The 18643-nt window shown below is 43.1% G+C and overlaps 1 protein-coding gene across 1 annotated transcript; it reads right to left on the reverse strand.

The window, feature by feature from the left end:
* Positions 1–16025: 16025 nt before the first annotated feature.
* Positions 16026–18307, reverse strand: LOC100383614 (uncharacterized). The gene has a single exon (NM_001176262.1). The coding sequence runs from the start codon at positions 18190–18192 to the stop codon at positions 16279–16281; it is 1914 nt and encodes a 637-aa protein (NP_001169733.1). The 5' UTR covers positions 18193–18307; the 3' UTR covers positions 16026–16278.
* Positions 18308–18643: the final 336 nt, after the last annotated feature.

Genomic DNA, 18643 nt, shown 5'->3' on the forward strand with positions numbered 1-18643 from the left:
GAAAAGCATACATGAGGCAATCGAGGCACGACTAGAGCGATGGTTAGGTGGTTATTGACCGACTTAATCTCGATTCTTGAAAATTCTTCCTTAAGAGGGGTTGTACAAAAGTGAGCTTAGACAACTCGATAAAACGATCTCTAAACTCAACCTTCGTTCAACGGGCAGTTACAAGTTAGTTAAAACCAACTTGTTGAACTACTTTTGACATTAAGCAAATCCTCTCAGTACCATTGGTAAGCCAAGGGGTTGAGAGTTCACATTTGCAAGTAAAAGGTCATGTATTTGGGTAAAAATCCATTTGGTCATGTTGTTCATCCGTTTCTTCATGCAAGATGAATTATCCACTTGGTTAGGGAATACATGGATTAATTAGGAAAACGAATGAACAAACTCCTGCATCTCAGCAGCAGAGGAAATCCAATCTCCATTTTGAGAGCTAATCATTTATCTCTCGACACTAAAAAGCTCCAAGGCTCCACCTTTACACAAAGGATGTAAAGGGAACTTGTATGAGGAGTCACTACCAAGATCAAAAGAAATAAAACCACATATGAAAGTGGTATGCCCTTTTGATCCAATGGAAATGACAGATGTTGCTTGATCTCTTCACAAACAACAAGAAATTGTTTTAAGGAAGGAGTCCACAGAAGATCACACATCAGTGTAGTTTCACAATGGATCATGACCAGAGACCTCGATACCAACATGCGCCAAGCAGCAGAATCCTGTGTGTACATTCACAGGAGGCTCTCAGTTTCGCCGCGGTACCATAAGTTCTTAATCATGACACCATTACAAAACTGGCACCAATAATGGATCTCACGTGATAAGAACGATTTGCATAGAGATAACATATTGATATAATCTCATAATGGTTTATGACTACCAACTGTGATACAAGCGTGCATCGAGCAGCACAACCTTGTGTGTATACCCACAAGAGGCCCTCGGTTTTGGCGCGGCATCATCAATTTTAGTCATAACGCCAATACCAGACATAACCAATAAGAAATCTCATGCGACACCAATAGATTGAGCAAGGGTGACTACACAACGAGATACTCCACTAGTAAAGATGGTTACAAGTAGAGCGCCAAATAGATCATGGCCCAAGGCATGGCCATAACCTAAACTTGATGAAAGAAGTACGATGGGAGACTGTTGATTCAGCCCCAGCATATTTCTATGCACATCGTAGAGATCACAAGGTCAAGGATTAAGTTGGTATGCCTTCGATAGATATGAAGAAACCAAAGGCATCAAATTCAAGGAAAATGGTCGGACATGTCCTTTCTAGGTTGGGTTAATAGAGCAACACGACGATCCGCAAGGAGAGGCCAAATACACTAGAGACTTCAACCTACATCAGCTGATCAAGAGAATGGCTCTAAAAGGAGGCATAACTTGAGATCCTTGTTTCGCGTTACCACCTTGTGCTCGTCTTGCTTGTTGCGGAACACCCACTTGGTTCCTACAACATTTTGCTTGGGACGTGGCACCAGGGTCCAAACTTTATTTCGCTTGAAGTTGTTGAGCTCTTCCTGCATGGCCAACACCCAGTCCGGATCTTGCAAGGCCTCTTCTACCCTGAAAGGCTCAATAGAAGAGACAAACGAGTAATGCTCACAAAAATTAGCTAGACATGAGCGAGTTGTTACTCCCTTGCTTATATCACCCAAAATCTGGTCGACGGGATGATTCCTTTGAATCGTTGCTCGAACTTGAGTTGGAGGGGCCTGTGGTGCTTCTTCCTCCACAACTTGGTCTTCTTGTGCTCCCCCTTGATCACACGCCTCCTCTTGAGGAACCTGTTCATCATCTTGAGTTGGGGGATGCACCATCGTTGAGGAAGAGGGTTGATCTTGCTCTTGGTGTTCCTGTGGTCGCACATCTCCAATTGCCATTGTGACGGAACCTCCCAAGTAATTAGGCCCACCTACAGTTGTCCTTGTCCAACGGACATCAGACACCCTGTAGATGTCCTAAGTTACCTGACAAGTTTGGTATCTTTCCTTACCTTACCAGGAACGTTTCACCCGTCTTGCAGACATTACAGAACATCGGAGACATAGAAGTGCGGAAGCAAATACATAAACTTACATTTATTTAGAAAGTAAGATCAAGTTACTTATTACAGACCAGAGCTATAAACGAGTGCTGAGTATTATTATTACACATATCAAGGGAGGCAAAAACTCCTCCCAATAACTATCAAACAAAAAGATCCTATGTGGAGGACCAAGTCCTCCCGTATCTTCATTCTTGTTTTTCTTCATTAGATACCACCTTGGAGCAAAAGCAACAAAACTTCGTTGCTTCCTCACCTAAAAACAACAAAGGGATAAACCCTGAGTATGGAATTACTCAGCAAGTCTTACCCGACTAAGGAAAAGACTCTCAAGGGTATGCTGGATAAATAGGAGTCAAGGAGAGGCTTTAGCAAAAATCAACTTATACTTTTGCAGAAGTAGCTTACTAAAGTGAGTCCTTACTTTCAATCTTTTAACGCCATATTAAGTATTAATAGACTCTATTTGCATCTAGTCTAATTTCAACATCTCATCAATACAACATCGTTTTTATCCATAGTGTTCACATCCTGACTTTAGGTTGCAGGGCAGTGACCAAGTCTTCATAACCGCGAAGGTACGGCGATCCGAATCGATTATACTCAGCTGAGGATCTCCAATCACACGACATATGTAGCACTTAACCCTTGCATATGTCAACCCGCCACCGGGGTTCTTAAGACCGGATCAGGTTCACGCAAACCGAGAGCACAGATACACCACCGTCCAGCCTCTTGCCACGGAGGGTACACGCTACTCTCGCCACCGCTCCACGCCCATTTCGTGTTATCTTATTCCGGCCTTAGTCTGCCCGAGGCAAGGCTTACCCATGACGAGGCATGTGACCAGTTAAAGGGTCCTCGATCATCAAGCCTACATACGCGTTAATCCTTAATCAACCTGGGTAGAACATCACCTGTTCCTAACCCAAGTCTCGATTTACATACTTCCATCCTTAGGATTGTTTCTGTTCCCACGGATGAAAAGAGCATCACAGGGAGCTTTGCAGTAAGATCCCACCATTGCTCCAAATGAAAATATTCTTGCAGGTAGAAACCATCCTCTCCCGGGTTAAATTGAGGACAACCTCTATCCACAAGATCTAAGCAAGGCTAAGCATTTTTGTAAATCATAATTTTGATACTTCACAGAAGTATCTATAAAGGTATGGATATCAAGGAAAGCAATGCATCAAGGGTTTCAAGTAACTCCTATGAACCTAATGCACATTTCACTAGACTTAAGTGTGCGAAAAGTATTTAAAAACACAAGGAAAGGGGTTGCATGCACCGGGGCTTGCCTTTGTTCACAGGTGAATCAGGCTCGGACCCGCAGATGTTGAAGTAGAGCCAAGTTCTTGCCCGAGATTCCAAAGGTGGTGGTGTCTTCTCTTGAGTCACTTCACTCTCTTCTTCGTTTTCTAAATATAACCATATAGGTATATATATATAAGAATGGATGCCATGTAATGTGCATGAGGATCCAAAGATAATATAAACTTATTATCTATGTCTTGAATACAACTTTCCTTCACGGAACTCCGAGAACTTAGGGTTTCCGGAGTCAGTAAAGGAGTTCAAAGGGCAGGGGGGGTGGTTTTGGGTTCTAGTTATCAAACAATGTTCAAATCAAACCAAACTCTACCCATGGCTTCTAAATAATGTGAAAAGCTCACATAAAAAGTTTGGGCAATTTTGGGATTATTATCTATTTTCTAAAAATCCAGAACCAGTATTTTAGGCTATTTTAAATACTCTAGAATTCCCTATTTGATCTAAAAATCATGAATTTATTTTTATTAAATACTATAGGAAATTAGGGTTCTAAGAAAATTGGTCTCATATTTTTAGGATTTTTCTATCATTTTCTATAGGTTTTCAAAGCTCTACTGAAAAAGAAAAGGAGAAAAGTTAAACAGTGCTGGGCCAGAAGCAACCCATACGGCCCAGCCCAGAGGGAAAGTCGTGCCCGCGCGCGCATGACCAAGGCGACTTTGCACAAACGACCCTGGCGCCTTGAATAAACACAGAAGAAACCCTTGCACTATTTCGGGGAGTCACTGACATTATCAGAAAGGCCCCTGTGTTCTTATTCTTTTACACGCCGACACCCTCGACGGCGGACGGCGTCGTGCGGAACTCCGACGAGCACGCGCATCGGACAAATTGCTCAAAGACTGGCGCCCATCTTTGGCCGAACCCAAATTCAAGATCTAGTGAGTGTTTTCCCCCCACTAATTCCAAGAATGGCTATTGAGTTTGCACTGGCCACGGTGACCGCGGGTATCGGGGAAGAACACGAGCGTTCACGGCAACCCAGGGTGGTCTAGCTCAATTAGGTGGGTCGTAGAGCTTGAGGAGGGTCTAAGGACTCTAGAACAAGCAACTGGGACACTGGAACTAACCTGAGTTGGGCTGGCCACGGGGAGGTGTTCATCGCGGCGGCGGAAACCGAATTGGGGGGAATCCAAAATTCGAGCTCTCAGGTGAACGATTGAGGACGATATCTGGTGGCTGGGTGCATGATGACCTTGCAGAGCTCACGGTGGCTTCAATTTATAGGGGGTGATAGCGGTGGCCGGGAATTTGGGTTAAGCGCGGTGGTGGCCGGAGAGGAAAAAGGCTACTGGTACAAGTGAACTCGTGGCAACCGTCGTGGCGACAACTCCAGTGATCGGCGGGAAGCTAAAACGAAGCGCGGCGATGCGGTGCAGGTACTCAGATACGTGGCGCAAGGCCGTGCGACGGTGGTTCCCCGGCGAGCTTATCTGCTCAGCCGCAAAACAGAAAGGAGATGGTGACGGTGAGTCACCGGAGTGACCTCCAGCCCACCGACGACAAAGATCTTTCCTCTCGCGATGTTATCCATCCACCCGAGCGTGAATCCCAACGCCGGCGACACGTATTGCGGCGGAGGAGTGATCGACGGGGTGAAGTGCTCTGAACTCAAGCAGGTTACTGTACCATCGACTAAACCATTCAGTTGGCCTGACAGCCAATATTTAGGCTCGATTTGCTCACAAATCCCTATGGTAACATATTCCATGCTCTGCAGTAAAGTTGGAGAGCTACAAATCAGTTACATCTTTATTATAGCACTCCAAGACAGATTCTCTCTGGATCAGGGCTAAATTGGCTCTCAAACTTGGATCCAAGTCACTGTCCATCTGAAATTCAGATTGTATCAGCCTGACAGTCCAACCTTGGGCTTAATTATCTCTGGATTTTTCTTAACAACAAAGCCCACACCTTTAAGCAAAGTTGTTCTCCTATGTTTGGTCTTCAACTTTGATGTGGTGACCTAGGGCAAAAACCCTATGCTTTGAAAGTTACAAAGGCTCAAAGTTGTGCTCACAACACTGATTTCAGACTTAGGCTATATAGAGGTCAAGTGGTACTTTTTGCAAATAAACCCAAAACTTAGGGTTTGGCTTTCAAGTCCACATATTTGTGAACCAAATGACTTTATATGTTTAAACATAGTAGTTTTTACACTTTAGTCCAAAGGTTCATCACTTTTGCACATAAGCCCCTAGGGTTTGGTTTCAGGGTTTTCCAGGGTTCCAATTAGGGTTTCTGGTATCCCAGGGGTATAAATGTGATTCAACTTTATTTTTGGGGTCATTTCATGACTTTTACCCTAAAGCTTTTAGGTTTTCTCAACTTGGGTTAAGTTTTACCCCTTTAACCACTATTTAGGGTTAAGTCCTTTAACCAGGGTTCTATTTGCAAAACATTAAAACAATACAACTTGTTTGAAATTTTTACCTAGTGAATGCACTCTAGGTGTATCAAACATATGCAATGCCAATGCTCATGATGCCATGCTCATGTTTTAGTTATAGTAACACCAGGGGTGTTATAGCCATGGTGCGAATTGCGGCCGAAGGAACGTCATCTTCATCTACATCATCAAGATCAACTTGCTCTCTTGGAGAGCCATTAGTTTCATCAAATACAACATCGATAGAGACTTCAACCAAACCCGATGATTTGTTGAAGACTCTATACGCCTTTGTATTTGAGTCATAACCTAACAAAAACCCTTCTACAGCTTTGGGAGCAAATTTGGAATTCCTACCTTTCTTCACTAGAATGTAACATTTACTCCCAAATACACGAAAATATGAAACGTTGGGTTTGTTACCGGTTAGTAGTTCATACGAGGTCTTCTTAAGGAGGCGATGAAGGTATAGCCAGTTTATGGCGTGGCAAGCTGTGTTTACAGCTTCCGACCAAAACCGCTCGGACGTCTTGAATTCTCCAAGCATCGTCCTCGCCATGTCTATGAGCGTCCTGTTCTTCCTCTCTACCACATCGTTTTGCTGTGGTGTGTAGGGAGCGGAGAACTTGTGCTTGATTCCTTCCTCCTCAAGATACTCCTCCACTTGTAAGTTCTTAAACTCAGACCCGTTGTCGCTTCTTATCTTCTTCACCTTGAGCTCAAATTCGTTTTGAGCTCTCCTTAGAAAGCGCTTAAGGGTCCCTTGGGTTTCTGATTTATCCTGCAAAAAGAATACCCAAGTGAAGCGGGAAAAGTCATCAACAATAACTAGACCATACTTACTTCCCCCGATGCTGAGGTAGGCGACGGGTCCGAAGAGGTCCATGTGAAGTAGCTCCAGAGGTCTTGATGTAGTCATCACATTCTTGCTGTGATGAGTGCTTCCCACCTGTTTACCTGCTTGACAAGCTGCACAAGGTCTATCTTTTTTGAAAAACACATTGGTTAGACCTAACACATGTTCTCCCTTTAGAAGTTTGTGAAGGTTCTTCATCCCAACATGTGCTAGATGGCGATGCCACAGCCAGCCCATGCTAGTCTTAGCAATTAAGCATGCATCTAGATCGGCCTCCTCTTTCGAGAAATCAACTAAGTAGAGTTTGCCGTCTAGTACACCCTTAAAAGCTAATGAACCATCACCCCTTCTAAAGACAGACACATCTACATTGGTAATAAACAATTGTAACCCATATTACATAGTTGACTAACGGACAACAAGTTGTACCCGAGCGATTCAACTAAGAACACATTAGATATGGAATGCTCGGATGAAAAAGCTATCTTTCCTAGTCCTTTAACCTTGCCTTGGTTCCCATCTCCAAAGATGATCGAATCTTGAGAATCTTTGTTCTTGACGTAGGAGGTGAACATCTTCTTCTCCCCCGTCATATGGTTTGTGCATCCCCTGTCGATAATCCAGCTTGAGCCCTGGATGCATAAACCTACAAGGCAAATTAGGCTTGGGTTTTAGGTACCCAACTCTTGTTGGGTCCTACGAGGTTAGTAACAATAGCCTTTGGGACCCAAATGCAAGTCTTGTCTCCCTTGCATTTGGCCCTCAACTTCTTAGCAACCTTTCTTATTTCTATATGAAAGTACAAAAGCAGTATTGCAAGCATGGAAAACAGTAGCAGATTCATTATGCATTTTCCTAGGCACATGATGAATAACATTTCCCTTCCTAGGCCTATTTCTACCATGCACAAAAGTAGAACTTGAAGCAATCATAGCATGTGAATCATAAGCATCATAACTCCTATTATAATGAGCATTCCTAGAAAATTTTCTATCATAAATGAACGCATGATTCCTTTGAATACTACTAGCCATAGGGGCCTTCCCTTTCTCCTTGTTGGGAATGGGAGCCCTTTGGCTTGTTAAGTTCTTGGCTTCCATGCGAAAGCCAAGCCCATCCTTAATTGAGGGGTGTCTACCAATCGTGTAGGCATCCCTAGCAAATTTTAACTTATCAAAGTCACTTTTGCAAGTCTTAAGTTGAGCATTAAGACTTGCTACTTCATCATTCAATTTTGTAATAGCAGTGAGATGTTTATTACAAGCATTAACATCAAAATCCTTGCATCTATTGCAGATAACAACATGTTCTACACATGAACTAGATTTATTAGCTACTTCTAGCTTGACATTTAATTCATCATTAACACTCTTTAAGCTAGAAATAGACTCATGACAAGCAGATATTTTAGAAGATAGAATTTCATTCCTTTTAGTTTCTAAAGCAAGAGATTTTTGTACACTAACAAATTTATCATGTTCTTCATACAAAATATCTTCTTGCTTCTCTAAAAGTCTATCCTTTTCATTTAAGGCATCAATTAATTCATTAATTTTATCTACCTTTGCTCTATCTAAGCCCTTAAATAAATCAATATAATCTACTTCATCATCACTAGATTTATCATCGCTTGAAGTAGTATACTTAGGAGTTTCTTGAACGCTTACCTTTTCCTCCTTTGCCATGAGACAGGTGTGGCGTCCGTTTGGGAAGAGAGAGGACTTTTTGAAGGCTGAGGCAGCGAGTCCTTCGTCGTCGGAATCAGAAGACGAGCAGTCCGAGTCCCATTCCTTTCTGATGTGTGCCTCGCCCTTTGCCTTCCTATAGTTCTTTTTCTTCTCTTTCTTCCCGTCCTTTCCTTGTTCCTGGTCACTAGAGTTATCGGGACAATTTGCTATGAAATGACCAGTCTTACCATATTTGAAATAGGAGCGCTTTCCCTTTGCTTTGCTCTTGTTGGGATGCTCCTTTTGTCCTTTTAGCGCCGTCTTAAAACGCTTGATGATGAGGGCCATTTCATCTTCATTTAGCCCGGCAGCTTCAACTTGTGCCACCTTGCTAGGTAGCGCCTCCCTGCTGCTGCTTGTTGCCTTGAGTGCAACGGGTTGGGGCTCATAGATGGGCATTGGACCATTCAATGCATCATCAACGTATCTTGCTTCCTTGATCATCATATGCCCGCTCACAAACTTTTCGAGTATTTACTCGAGCGTCATCTTTGTGTACCTAGGATTCTCACTGATTGAGTTCACAAGATGAGGGTCAATGACAGTAAAAGACCTGAGCATAAGTCGGACGACGTCGTGGTCCGTCCATCTCGTGCTTCCATAGCTCCTGATCTTGTTGACCAGGGTCTTGAGCCTGTTGTAAGTTTGCGTCGGCTCCACCCCCCCTGATCATCGCGAACCTTCCCAACTCGCCTTCCACCAACTCTATTTTGGTGATTATGGTGGCGTCATTCCCCTCATGCGAGATCTTGAGGGTGTCCCATATTTGCTTGGCGTTGTCCAAGCCGCTCACCTTGTTGTATTCATCCCTGCACAACGATGCTAACAAAACAGTGGTAGCTTGTGCATTTTTGTGAATTTGTTCGTTAATAAAAACAGGGTTGTCCGTACTATCAAATTGCATTCCATTCTCAACTATCTCCCAAATACTAGGATGGAGAGAGAAAAGGTGACTACGCATTTTATGACTGTAAAAAGCATAGTCCTCTCCATCAAAGTGTGGAGGTTTAGTAAGAGGAATAGAAAGCAAATGGGCATTGGAATTATACGGAATACGAGAATAATCAAAAGAAAAGTTTGACTTAACCGGTTTCTTTTTCTCGTCGTAGTCGTCGTCTCTTGGGGAAGAAGAAGACTCGTCGCTGTCGTAGTAGACGATCTTCTTAATGCGCCTCTTCTTTTTCCCGTCCTTCTTCTTATGACTCGAGCTAGAGTCAGTGGGCTTGTCGTCCCTCGGCTCGTTGAAGATGGACTCCTTCTCCTTATCATTGACCACTATCCCCTTTCCCTTAGGATCCATCTCTTCGGGCGATTAGTCCCTTTCGTGAAGAGAACAGCTCTGATACCAATTGAGAGCACCTAGAAGGGGGGTGAATAGGTGATCCTGTAAAAATCGACAACTAAATAGCCACAAAACTTTGTTAAGTGATAGTACGGCTAAGTAGTGAGCTCTTGCGACCACAAGTATCACACAAAATCAATCACACAAGACACGCGAGTTTATCCCGTGGTTCGGCAAGTATAACACTTGTCTACCTCCACGTTGTGGCGTCCCAATGGATGAGGGTTGCACTCAACCCTTTTCAAGTGATCCAATGATCAACTTGAATACCACGGTGTTGTTCTTGCTTATCTCTTTTCCCGTTTGCGAGGAATCTCCACTAGTTGGAGTCTCTCGCCCTTACAACAAAGATCAAAGTGAAAGCACTAGAGTTAGGGTGGGAAGCAACACACACAAATCCGCAGCAATACGCACACACACAGCCAAGACTTGAGCTCAAATGAATCGCAACAAGTTCACCACTAGAACGGAGCTCAAATCACTAACAAAGTCAATCAAGTGCGCGGAGACAGAGTGTGGAAGACTTAGAATGCTCAAAGTACGCTTAGGTGTCTCCTCCATGCGCCTAGGGGTCCCTTTTATAGCCCCAAGGCAGCTAGGAACCGTTGGAGGCAACTTTGGAAGGCAAATCTTGCCTTCTGTCGGGTGGCGCATCGGACAGTCCGGTGTGCCACCGGACAGTCCCTATAGCTGTCCGGTGCGTGATCTCCTTCCTTTTTCTGGCGCATCCGACCGTTGCAGATTTCTGGCAGTTGGCGCACCAGACACTGTCCGGTGCACACTGGACAGTCCGGTGCCCCCTGCCGACCGTTGGCGGGCCCACGCGTCGTGCGTGGATTGCGCGGCCGACCGTTGGCGCAGTCAACCGTTGGCTCACCGGACAGTCCGGTGCCTCACCGGACGGTCCAGTGAATTATAGCCGTACGTCGTTGAACGTTTCCCGAGAGCGACGACTTCGCCGCGGATGACTCACCGGACAGTCCGATGCACCACTGGACAGTCCGGTGAATTATAATTGTACGTCGTCGTCAAGTCCCGAGAGTGGCCTGTTCACCGGAGGCTGGCCTGGCGCACCGGACACTGTCCGGTGCACCCAGACCGAGCTGCATTTGGCTGTACAGTGTACACAGCCAACTCCATTCCAAACCAATTTCTCCTGTTTCTAACACTTAGACACAATACATTAGTACTCAAATCAATGTACTAAGTCTAGAAACGTACCTTGTAATATGATTTGCACTTCTTCACTCTTTGGCACAAATTAGCACTTAGAGAAAATGTGTTGGACACTTAATCACCAAAACACTTTGGAAATGGCCCAAGGGCACATTTCCCTTTCACTAAGAGGGAGAGATTTGAGTGGTGACAAACATATATACATGTACTTAAAAGATACCGGAATTAGCCAAATGGATTTTAACTTAAAAAGACTTTTTAGAAACCACAAATGCTTAGCCAAATGGCTTTTAACCTTCTCACAAACCATATTACAATATAATTTTTTCACAGCTCATAGTTTACAATAACTTTTTTTTAAAAAAAAAGTCACCGCTCAACTAACCACCACAAACATAGATTGTTTTCTTGTTTCAAGCTATTTATGTAGAAACATACATTTTTCTTTTAAAAAATATTCAAACAGGACATCTAGCAAGTGTATGTTACTTCTTTTCTTTTAAATTATAAGATGTTTTAATTTTCCTAGATGCATGAATTTTATTATTGTCATAAACTAAATATTATTGACCATTAAATTTAGATTTTGATGTTTGATGAATAACATGATATTTAAGGGTGCTAGATCTCAGGCTATGCTACACCTCAGTCAGGCTATGTTGTCAAGCCATGTTGTCAGTCTGGCCTAGATCAAAGGACCCGCCTAGTCAATACATTTGAGGGTGTCCATGGGAGCATGCACAACGCACAATGTTGTGGGGAAACGGCGGGCAAGAGGACGGAGGTCGGAGAAGATGCACACAATGACACTAGTATGAGTGGTGCTAAGGGAAGCTCACCGGTATGAGTGGTGCTCTAAACTTTACCCAACCATTGGAAAGATAAAATGAAGAGGGTTCCATTTTGATCAAGAATATTTATAGAGATGTTTTGGTTTGATCATAATTTAAAAAGGCTAAATGCTCAATTTTGAAACTTCTACCAATTTTTAGGTTAATCATACAATTCTAAAAAAACAAGCAAAAAATATGTTGTGAAACCATGTTTTCACACGTAGTATTTAAATGTAGCAAAATGTATAATGTAACAAAACATAGCACAGTCGCATTGCGAAATGTTGAGTTGCTTCATAAGTACTATTTAAGGAGTGTTTCGTTTCTAGGGACTAAAAATTTGTCACTAGAAACCAAACACCCCCTTAAGCATAATTAAAAAATTCAAATGCTCATTTAAATGCAATAAAACGGCACTAGTATTATATGCTAATGATGTTCATGATGATGTTAGACACATGTTAAAGAGGTTTAGCAAATGGGTTTGTTACAAATGTCTTGCGTGGCTGATAGCTTGATGCTTAACCATAAACTTCATGGCTCACAACATTTTCACAGAAATTGGTGAACAAAATCAAGAAGTACTCCATCTAAAATGACGAAATGAAACTTTGAGCAAAGAAAAAAAAAACATGGTTTAGCTGCCAAGCAAGATCTTGAGTACTGCACTTACAAGTTACAACAGAAAAGATATATCAAAAGGCCTACAGACTAGTGGGTCGTCTTGCTCCAAATTGTTATCTATTCATTCAAGTTCAATCACTGGATTGCCTGTACCTCACCTCATTGAGCATTTTGCGAAGATTACGTATTGCTTTGACTTGTAACAGATTCAGTTTCAATAAAATATCAGAGTATCCAGCAAATTAGCTGGAAGGTCAGAATATATAATGCTCGGTTTGGATGTCGATATTAAAAGACATGTAACTGAATTGAATTCAATACCAAATCAGCCATGATATTGAAATGGGATGTAATTTCAATTCTATTGTTTGTCGCTGAATTGAAGTTTCAAATTGTACGTGATAACGCTCTATTATAAAGAATTCGGGTCTCTGATTCCAAATCTCAATTCTATGTGTAACTAAACAACAGAATTTAGAAAAGCTAATTCCAATTTTCAATTCTATGCTCCAATATCGACTTCGGGTTATAAGGGATGTTTCGGTGATGCATTTGAGGAAAACCAAATTTCTTGATTATCATTTTAGCCTAACCAATAATAACTTTGCTCATATCCTCTTAACAAATTCGTGTTCAAGAAAAACAAGTACCCGGAAAGCCCAGAAGTTCCGAGTGTTGGACAAAACAACTTTTACTCGTTTCTATAAGAAAACAAGTTTTACATAAACCATGTTGCATGCTCCAACAGACCACATTTTTACTAGGCCATGCTACCGGCCACAGCTCAATTGTCACCTGCATCCTCCTGACAGTCAACAGCAAGCGGCCTGCTTCTGCGCAGCAGCACCTGCAACAGTGCATAACTCAGCGAAGTGCTATGGCAGCGCGTTTGTAGCCCACAAAGTTTCCTCGAACTTCACATTAGCAAAAACAACTGCCTAAAACTAGCTTAACCCAAAACAATACTCCCAAAACGTGTTTAGCTCAATCTGATTTTATTTTTTAAGATCCACCAACTAAAGTCAATCATAAATCCAGTAAGTTATAGTTTGAGCTTGTACATCTACCCAATGAAAAATAAGTTGCACATAACTTGCAGAGATCAATACATTATTTCTAGAAAAAAAAATGTATCTACCACTGCTCTCCAAACAAAATGACTGTTAGAACACTTACCACTAAAAAAATAATTCATCTCTATCCACATTACACACCATCTCAAACATCCTGCAGTATATGTCTTACATCATCACCAACTGTCATTTTACCAAAATACATATTCCACTCCAATCACTAAAGACCCACATATTCTACTTCACAGTTAAATATTACCTTTTTCATACTTCGTCTCAACATTAAACAACTCAGAATATGAAGTTACAGACAAACTGATACTATAAGGTAACAACTAAATAAAAAAATAGTATAATACCCATAAGAAACAAAAGAGTGTAATGTTTTTTAATGTAATAACAAAATATAGATCCTCTAAGTGCAAGCAGTGGCTTAAACCAAGTCAAACATATTATTTGGCTCCAACTGATCCAAAAAAACTAGAAAACATGTTCTTCATAATCACAAGGCACTGTTTTTCCCAAGATCAATATTAGACAGCTAAATGCAAGCATCAATTTGAGAAATAACCATAGCATTACAAACCTTCAGGGAATAGATGACATTAGTTGGGCTACTTCAGAAATGAATGGAAGCAGCAGCTACTACTTCCGGTTAATATATTCTGAACTAAAACCTACCAGACAAAAGTTCAGCCATTAATTTTCATGTCAATAATATATACATATATAAAATTACATACTCTGAAGACATTTTCTGATAAACATACTAAATTCATGTCATTTTTAAGTAACCAATTTACATTATCATGCAGGTGTTGGTCACCACACAAACTATTTGATCCACATTTGAGATCACTTCTTTATTTACCATTGTACTAAATGGACTTGTACTGTCCGAGACAGTTTTTTCACGGCAACGTAGAAGCAATAATCTATTCAGGGTACCAATATTGATCTAATGTGCCAGCACAAACAAATCTGAACAAGATGAGACCATGCTCACTATAGGCAGTATAAACTTTCATAATCGGTATTGACACAAACAATATGAGACTGCGATGATGACCTTAACGAGATCTCAGTTAAACATGAACTTCAATGAATCAATGGGTGCAAGGGAATTAGTATTGCAACTTTGCAAGATTAGGATATCACGTATTCACGTCTTATACTCTTATTAGGAGTTTAGGAATTACTTAAAAGTAACAAACAAAAAACACAGGTTTCTCAGTGTCAAATGAGTGGCACTTGAGGTTAATGATTGAAGAACGTTTATACAGTACCATTTTCATTCACTAATAAATAACCAGAAAACAATAGTAGTGTCCCAAACTGGCTGGCGGGCACAATAATCATGAACATGCTCAGCTCGCCAGTAATTTAATTATGAGGAAATATAAGGTGTATAAGAGTATACATGCACAGACTCAATCTTGTGTATTGGATCTAATCTGAGTGGCCCGAAGGTGAGAAGTGGGAACTCCCCCATACCTTTTATCACTTTAAATTTGACTAAATCGAATTACCTCTTATCACTTTTAAGTTTTATTTTGACTAAATCTAATTGAGCATAAGTCGACCCAATTATGAGGGAACTCCATCCCTTCACTTGGGCCAATCAGATCAGATACAACACTCAAGATAGCACTTGAGCATATGTTGAACAATACTCTTCTTGTCAGTTGTCCCCTGATATTGTCTTTGGTTATTGCTTCCCATGACTGTTAACTTGCATCGGTAAAGAATTCTTTCTGTCCAGAGAAAGCTCTACAGTGGATTTTATATGAAACTGAAATTGAAACTTGATCCTAATTGATAAACGAGTATTTCCTCATAATACAAGTCACTATAGGATTCCTATTTTCAACTTTGAACATCACAATAAAACTAACTAGATAGATTGAGAACTTAATATTGGTGCTGGTACACTTATATCATAGAAAATAGTTTCAAGACATGATTTTTTATTTTAGCTACATATTTTCATAGAAATTGGCAATAAAATTTCCACCATGTAAATCATGTCAATGTCCCTAAGATACTTACATTAGTGGCCAGAGGGAAGTGAGGGAATAACCCATATTAGTGTCATCTTCCTAACTTTAACTTGATGAACAGGGATATCATACAATAAAAAAAGAGAATGCAATCATTTCAATCTTTTCATAATAAAAATCAATCAGTTGCACTTAGGGGTGGTAATGGATCATGGCCCTAATACTTGCTTCACAAACCAACAAGGCCTTTAATTTTGTTAGTTCAAAATTGTATTGTTTTATGATCCGGCCCTAACTTGATTCGATCCTTAAATTTGCTAGGCTAAATAAAATGGCCCGTTACCACCCCTAGTTGCACTGCATGAATAACTAGACATCATCTAAAAGTAACTAATTACAGTGGCATTCTCTTCTGAACAGAAGCAATAACATCTCTAAGTAAAGCATGCTAAGCAATGTTCTTAAGGAGGTAAGGCGAGGTGAGGAGCTGGACGACTGCCTTAACGCCTAGGCAGGCAAGACCCCTAGAATTATACGAGCGCCTGGACGCCTAGGCGTCGCCTAGGTGACGCCTTAAAAACACTGATGCTAAGAAAAATGAGAAGCAATAAAATAGTAATTAAATAGAGCAGTACATTGTTTCTTCGTATGAATGATAAACTTGATGCATAAAGTAGCCTTCATGAGTAACCACAAATGACTTACCAAGAAACAGACAACTCAAAAACGTGATGGAATTTCAGCCTCAGTGAAAGAAACACACTTTGCTACATACAATAGGATTTTCACACCCTGCTGTAGAAACAAACATAAAACAGGTGAACAAGCACCTACAGCACAAGCAGGTACCTATCAAATGCACAGGTAACTCCCACTGGAGAAGGTATGGCCAACTTCATTAAATTGGGCAATGCCATCAGTGGCTGGGCATAGTTTAATGCCAGACAATGTGAATGGACCTTGGTAAGCAAACTTCACCATCCCAACAACCTCTAGCTCACCATCTTTGGAGTCTTGGTCAACAGGCATCCGCGCCCTGAGCCTGCCGGCTGGACCTTTCAGGGGAATGTCTGAAATATGCCATCTAAACTCTTTCTCTGCCCGGTTTAGCACAGCCTTGGGTGAAACATTGAGCAGAGTAGGATCCACAGGAAGCTTAACAACGAATGTAACATTGCTCAGAGGCTGGGGCAGCATTGGATTGGATGCGTACTGTATCATCACTGAGAGTAACGTTCCACTATGGCGCTTCACTAGGCGCATCCTCAAAGGGAGAGGTGAGTGCTTCGGCAGGAAGCTGTACTTCATGAGGGGAATGGGTTCTTCTTTCGACACGGTCCTGACATGGAACAGTCCATTTTGTAGGTTACTCAAGACATTACTCTGCAATGCAGCCCTCTTCATTCCTGATGTGCCCTCAAGACGAAATGAGAACTCTGTCTCCTTACCCGCTGCCTTATTCAGTGGCAAGGTCCGCAGGAAGATTGTACCCTTCAATCCAACACGCACAAGAATAGACTCCTTGAATTCTGCATTGATCTCCTCAGCAATAAACAACTCAGGAGCGGTCATTTCTGCGCGCTTAGTCAGCAAGAGATTCTCCAATGGAGTACCAGCAGCTGCATTCGGTGGCTGCCCACTTGCTACTAGCAACTCAAGCCCAGTGACGGTCCTGTCCTTGTGATCCTTCTTCGTTGTTGTAACAAACTCAGAAGCATCCAGGCCACCACCAAATGGCGCATTGAGCCCTTCAAATGCCTCAGCAAGTGAAGTCTCATCGTTGCCAAACTCAATGCCACCATAATCACCCTCAAACCCTTCAACTCCAATAAATGTCGGCTTAGTCGCCTCAGCTGGTGGCAAAGTCGTAACCTCCAATCCAGCTAGCGCAGCTGCAGGATCAGCAACCACAAGGGCAGTCTCTTTGTTCTTTTTGAACCCACCCACCAATGCCTCCTCCGGTTTGTTGTTAATCAGGTCACTGGCTGCGAAAGGATCCTTTTCCACAGGTGCTGCCTCCTCAGGTGGTGGTTCATCCCCAGTAGCAACAGTGGTCGCGGGGGCGATGTTAGACGAGAATTCGTCACCAGCCGCGAGCGTCTCCTGGGGAAGCTCGAAAGAGGCGCCCGAGAAGCCCTCCCTCGCAGCGTGGCGGTCCTGCGCGAGGTGTTCGACGACGGGCCAGGGATCCGCGCCACGGGCCCGGGCTTCGGCGTCGGGCGAGGAGTTGACCATGCGCGCGAGGTTGTCGCCATGGATGGTGGCGAGGATCTGAGAGAGGCGGACGGAGCCAACGCCGTGGAGGACGAGGTCGAGAGCGAGATAGACCTCAGGGTACTTGCGGTGCACCTTCTCAGGGGTGACGTCGACGCCACGGCAGGCTGCAACGACGACGGAGACGGACTGGTTGACAGCGTCGGCGACGGCGAAGGCGTTGACAGCAGGGGCAGCATGGTCAGAGCCTGCGGTGGTGACACCCAGAACGTAGATGGAGTTGACAAGGCGGTACACCACGCGGTACTGTGACTCGACGCCGACAACGAGCTGCCCGGACGCGGCGGCGAGCGGGTCGTCGCCGATGGCGTCGAGCGAGGCCGAGGAGGCGGAGGATGAGGAGGACTGTTGCTTGCCGCGTGCAAGGTGGAGGCGCGCGAGGCGAAAGGCGGAGACGGCGGCGAGGGCGCGGGAGACGGGGAACCAGGACCGCGTTTGCAGTAGGATGTCCGGGCCGTTCACCGGCTGCAGAGAGATCGCGAGGCACGCCATGGCGCCGCGGACGCCAAGACGAGGAGTAGATCTCCGGCGCCGCGGCGGATCTGGGGACTAGGGCTCGGGCGCGGATCTGGGGAGCAGTGGGATCTGGGAGTGGGGTGCGGCGGTGTAGGAAGGGGAAGAAAGAAAGAGAAGAGAGAACTGGGCGATGGGTGAACTCGTTCGGCGAGAAATTGGCAATTTTGCATTATGATTTGTGGGCTTCGTCATTATGTCATCGAACCATAAATCATAGATACAGATGGTCTCACCAGTTATAGACATGGAATGACATAATAACAGACAACCAAAATTAAGAGTGGCAAAATCACAAATTTCTTCTCATTCGGCCGATAAATTTGGAATTCTGAGAAGAAGCGGGTGAACCAGAGGTTTTAATTCGACACCCGATAACTCATAGGAAATTGCTTTATCCTCTCTTATGACTATTTTGGCTAGTTTGACA

The sequence above is a fragment of the Zea mays genome, chromosome 10, assembly GCF_902167145.1.
Source record: "Zea mays cultivar B73 chromosome 10, Zm-B73-REFERENCE-NAM-5.0, whole genome shotgun sequence".
NCBI lineage: Eukaryota > Viridiplantae > Streptophyta > Magnoliopsida > Poales > Poaceae > Zea > Zea mays.